Source organism: Momordica charantia (genome assembly GCF_013281855.1).
Source record: "Momordica charantia cultivar OHB3-1 chromosome 10 unlocalized genomic scaffold, Mcharantia_2.0 BLBB01000010.1, whole genome shotgun sequence".
NCBI classification, from domain to species: Eukaryota; Viridiplantae; Streptophyta; class Magnoliopsida; order Cucurbitales; family Cucurbitaceae; genus Momordica; species Momordica charantia.
The window spans coordinates 4,388,753-4,394,530 of record NW_028275158.1 but is presented as its reverse complement, the minus strand read 5'-3'; the positions used below and the strand labels follow the sequence as shown (position 1 = coordinate 4,394,530).

At 35.9% G+C, this 5,778-nt stretch overlaps 1 protein-coding gene across 1 annotated transcript; it reads left to right on the top strand.

The window, feature by feature from the left end:
- Window positions 1-1,140: 1,140 nt before the first annotated feature.
- On the top strand, window positions 1,141-3,818 carry LOC111008109 (Pentatricopeptide repeat (PPR) superfamily protein). Its single transcript, XM_022280695.2, has one exon. The coding sequence runs from the start codon at window positions 1,449-1,451 to the stop codon at window positions 3,618-3,620; it is 2,172 nt and encodes a 723-aa protein (XP_022136387.1). The 5' UTR covers window positions 1,141-1,448; the 3' UTR covers window positions 3,621-3,818.
- Window positions 3,819-5,778: the final 1,960 nt, after the last annotated feature.

Sequence of the window (5,778 nt, the reverse complement as noted above, 5' to 3'; positions counted from 1 at the left end):
ACATCTAAGTCTAAATTTACGTTTATCAATGCTACCTTGATTGGTGTACAGAAATGTTATCAATATTCATGGATTTTATCTCAAAATCAATGCTCATTTGATTTGATTGGACTCTAACTAATACCATATCAACATTCATAGAGTTCAATTTTAAAATCAATTATCAGATAAGTATTCCATTTATATTATAAACTCTCAAATAATTTTATGTTTTCCATGGCAATAAAAGACATCCAACAATCATTGGGCCAAAGCCCATTTGATGATCATATGAACCCAAAAAATGGATGCCATTTTTGTTAGGCTGCAAATTTGAATATCTAACTCAAATGACAAATATAACTATATACTCTAATCAATTGACTGAAAAATTGAAGAAAACAAAAACTAATTGACTATTTATTTTATTTCTTTTTTTTATATATGAGAGAACAAATAGTCGATCTAAATTTGTGGCTAAAGACCGAGATAAGAGACTAGCTAGGACACGACACTATGATTATTACAATAAAGTATGACTAACACTTCTATATTTTGAACAAATAACTTTCAAATAAAAAAGAAATTTACAACAGGACTCATTATTGCTCCATAGATTTAGGATTTGTTGCAAACAATTCCATATTTGAAACAACTTCTAAATCAACAAAGAAACGAGTAGAGCTTAACCAGTTCTATTTATTTCAAAAATTGATAAATGACCAACCTGATCTATAGTTCATTTAGCAACATAACTTTTGTCTAACATTCCTCCATATAATGATTCCACAATAGGGATGAAAACTAATGACAAACTCTTATCCCTTAGTCGTAATTTGTGTGTTCTATAACAATCAAATCTTTTAAGGTTTCTACTTCTCAAATTTAGAGGGAAAAAAAGAATCCTTGGCCTTACAAACATATAATTTCTTACTTTTTGAAGATATTGGATTTTTTAAAATTGCAATCCAAAATTGGATTGGGCTGAAATTTACTAATTACATTACCCTATTACATATATATGTTAAGTTGGATTAACTACATAAGATTTGAAGACATCTTCGAACATTATTTTTCTAACAAATTTTCATTTGGGGAAGGAATATTTTTATAACCAGTGTTACTCCATACTTTTATATTAGTGCTTCAAATTTAAAACCCACCTAGATTTGTTTATAAGTTTACCTAAAAATCCACGAGACTTTGATCACCTCCTTAATATTTTGTCCTTTCTATTCTTTACGATGAGATACCAAAAACACTGCTGCCGTCTTTTTCAAATCTTGCCTTTCGAACTCGCAACCTCGTGCTTGATTTACTCTGCGGTCGAATCTCGCAGCCGAGTTGCCGGTGCCGGAAAGTGATGACGGCGACCACTGGTATTTTGAGGGAATTCTGCGAAGCAAATGTAAGAGAAAACGCCATTCCGTTGCCTCGTTATACTTGAGCTTCCACCATGAACGCCGCAAATGCATCAATTCTCCTCTGCTCTCCAAACCTTTCGGCAGATACTCAAAACCTGCATTGCCGAAAGAGACCTCCTCACTGGAAAGTCCCTCCATGCTATGTATATCAAGTCCTTCGTCCCCACTTCTACCTACCTCTCCAACCACTTCGTTCTTCTTTACTCCAAATGCCGCCGCCTCGCCGCTGCTCGCCGGGTCTTCGATCAGACCCAAGAATGCAATATATTTTCCTTCAATGCGCTGATATCCGCCTATGCTAAAGAATCGTGCGTTGAAGTTGCACACCAACTGTTCGATGAAATGCCCCAACCAGACTCTGTCTCGTATAACACGCTTATTGCTGCATATGCGCAACGTGGGGATATTGAGCCTGCTTTTCAGTTGTTTGTGGAGATGAGAGAGGCCTTTCTTGACATGGATGGCTTCACTCTTTCTGGTATCATTACCGCTTGTGGCGATGATATTGGTTTAATCAGGCAGTTGCACGCACTGACTGTAGTGGCTGGGTTTGATTCTTATGCGTCTATTCACAATGCGCTGATTACATATTACAGCAAAAATGGATTTTTGAATGAAGCCCAAGGGATTTTTTATGGAATGGGTGAAATTAAAGATGAGGTGTCGTGGAATTCGATGGTGGTGGCATATATGCAGCACCGCGAGGGCTCCAAGGCTCTAGATTTGTACCGGGAAATGGGTGTTAGGGGATTGGTGATTGACATGTTTACTCTGGCAAGTGTCTTGACGGCGTTTACAAATGTGCAGGACTTATTAGGCGGGCTTCAATTTCATGCCAAATTGATAAAGTCTGGGTACCATCAGAATTGTCATGTGGGCAGTGGTTTGATTGATTTGTATTCAAAATGTGGTGGTTGTATGTTGGATTGTAGAAAAGTCTTTGATGAAATTTGTAACCCAGACTTGGTCCTTTGGAATACAATGATTTCAGGATACTCACTGTATGAGGAGTTATCTGACAAAGCTCTGGAATGTTTTCGGCAGTTGCAATGTGTTGGCCACCGCCCCGATGATTGTAGCCTCGTTTGCGTAATCAGTGCGTGTTCGAATATGTCGTCGCCCTCTCAGGGAAGACAAGTACATGCATTAGCTTTCAAATTGGACATCCCTTCAAATAGAATATCAGTGAACAATGCTCTGATTGCAATGTACTCGAAATGTGGAAATCTCCAGGCTGCAAGAAGGGTGTTCGATACAATGCGCGTGCATAATACTGTATCGTTTAATTCAATGATTTCGAGCTATGCACAACATGGGTTGGGGTTTCAATCACTTCATCTTTTCCAAAGAATGCTGGAGATGAGCTTTACCCCTACAAACATAACGTTTATCTCTGTACTTGCCGCCTGTGCGCACACAGGAAGAGTTGAGGATGGTAAGCTCTATTTCAATATGATGAAGCAGAAGTTTGGCATTGAACCAGAAGCAGAACACTTCTCATGCCTGATAGATCTTTTGGGTCGAGCAGGCAAGTTGAGCGAGGCCGAGAGGCTGATAGAGACGCTCCCTTTTAACCCGGGTTCCATTTTTTGGTCTGCATTACTCGGGGCCTGTCGAACACATGGGAACATGAAGCTAGCAGTCAAAGCAGCAAACCAATTGCTTCAGCTGGAACCTTCAAATGCCGCCCCTTATGTCATGCTGGCAAATATCTATGCTGACAATGGAAGATGGGAGGACGTCGCGACCGTAAGAAAACTGATGCGAGATCGAGGAGTGAAGAAGAAACCCGGCTGTAGCTGGACTGAAGTAAACAGAAGAATACACGTCTTTGTGGCGGAAGATACTTCCCACCCGATGATAAAGAAGATTCACGAATACTTGGAGGAGATGATGAGAAAGATAAAGAAAGCTGGATATCGTCCAGGCATCAGGTCGGCGATGTCGGTGTCGGTAGGGGACGACGGAATAAGGCAAAGAGAGGAAGAAGAGTTAAGGTTAGGACATCATAGTGAGAAGTTAGCTGTTGCATTTGGTCTCATGTCTAGTAGAGAAGGTGAGCCAATACTGGTAGTTAAAAATCTAAGGATATGTATGGATTGTCACAATGCAATCAAGTATATCTCTGCGGTTGTGGAGAGGGAAATTACTGTTAGAGATTCCCACAGATTTCACTGCTTCAAGGGTGAGCAATGCTCTTGCGGAGATTATTGGTGAACTTTAATGGCATTGGCTACAGTTTCAGATTATTATTCTTCACCCAAACAGAGGTATTATCTAACAGGAAATGCCTTCGTTTGTGTTTTTATTTTGTTAAGAACATTTAAATTACACTTGGTAATTCACCATTTACTTATTCGAAAATTATACAATTTATAAATTAGTGTATTGATCTCTGAGAGGTCAAATGTCTAATTTTATCCTCTGTTACAAGATGTGGGAGATGGGTGGTCAACAACGCTAGGCAGGCGTCCATTTTGGGCATGTGACTTGGGCTATACGCTACGTGCTTGTTGGGCCCAATGGGTCGTCTTCTTAAAGTCCATATAAAATCTCCTAATCCATTCGTTGACTAGGTTTGGGTCTTGGACTATCCAAGGCCAAGGCCTATCATTGGACTCAAGGCCCAATGGTCCCATTGAGCTTAAGGATGCCACGTGCTCGAGTTTTTGTGGGCTTAACTTCTCTTCCAAGTTCCAACAATAAACCAGATCCACTAAATAGCCCTTCAAATTAAATCCCTTCCAACAATTAATATGAGTGTTTAAGACCCGTTTGGCATATGTCATAATTCAAATTTAGCGGATATCTATTTTGTGGATTTATTTTTAAAATGTATTTTAGGATTCTGTTCTCTAAATCTTGAAAATTCTAATATTTTTCTTTTAATGTTTTCAATGTTTTCATATTTAAATTTGAACTTTTAAAATAGAATTTTTTAAATAAATACTTTTACAATAGAATTATTTAGATAAAAACGTTGATAATTATATGATCGTATTATTTCTGTTAAAATTAAAACATGTATATATTGTAAACTGTATACTATTTTGAAATAGAAAATATACAAAAAATTTTAACATATGTATTAATAGATTACTTAATGATATTTTAGATTCAACTAATGTCTTATACAAGTTATGACCACCAATATTTGAAAATTGATTAATTAATTTTTGTTAGGGTGTGTTTCGGCGTAAGGGTAGAATGAGTGGATTTGAAAAAAAAAATTAAGTATAATTGATTTTTCAAAATCATCATCTAAGTGATACCTTAAAAATCAATTTAAAGTGATTTTAAGCTCTACTAAAATTAAATTTCTAATTTTATCAAACATGATAAATGGGGAGGAAATGATTTTGACAATGGCAATGACGTGATTTTGACATGACAAAATTACTTCCAAACACACCCTTAAACGAAATTAGAATACTCTAATTGCTATTGTTTTGCCTTTATAACTATTTCTTGCTCCTAAAGTTCCAATATTCCTCTTATAACCAAAATTCTCTGTTTACTTGGGGATTGTAGTCTAGTTTTGAAATATGAAGTTGAATATGAGTTCTATCTTTACCAATCGAATGGAAATTAAGCAGCTATTCAATAAATAACTCTACCTTGTCAACTCATAAACCATTTCAAGGACAAAGTTTGTGTTAATCTTGACTTTGAATATTATTGCATACCAATACCACTCAATAGAGTAAGTCAAATCAAACTTGAAGTCTGCAACTAATGGACTCCATACCAAGCTTGACTTGAAGGTCATCTTATTCTGATCAATAGAAGTTTAAACTCTGCCCATCTGACTCAAAAGCCTTCTAAAAGCCAAGTCAATTTTGAGATTAATTTTTGTCTTTTTTTTAGTATAACGTTTGGGGATTCGATCTCATGATCCTTTGGTCAGAGATAGGTATCTTAACTACTTGAGATTAATTTTTGTTTCAACCATAATTTTCCCAACAACTTCACTTGAAATGTAAATAATAGTACTAACGACGGGAAGGTAAAGTTAATTGGTATTTATGATTTTGATTTAGTTTCAATTTGGTTCCTATAATTTGGTTAAATCTCATAAATCATCGGTCACTCAATAATCTATCATTATTTGTTACATATTTTTTACTTACTCCTAAACCCTAATACAATTAATTTACATAATTAACCTAGAGAATACGAACTCATGCTCATCTCAATTAAAATTGTCTTATTTTTCAGAAAATGAAAAAAAATAAAAATTGAATAAGGTAATGACTTATCATGGCATAAACAATTTATGAGGTGTTACCCAAGTACATAAAAGAGGTAAATCTAATTTAAAACCAAATCATAAGAACCAATTAAAAGTTTTTAATTAGATCATAGCAAGAGATTA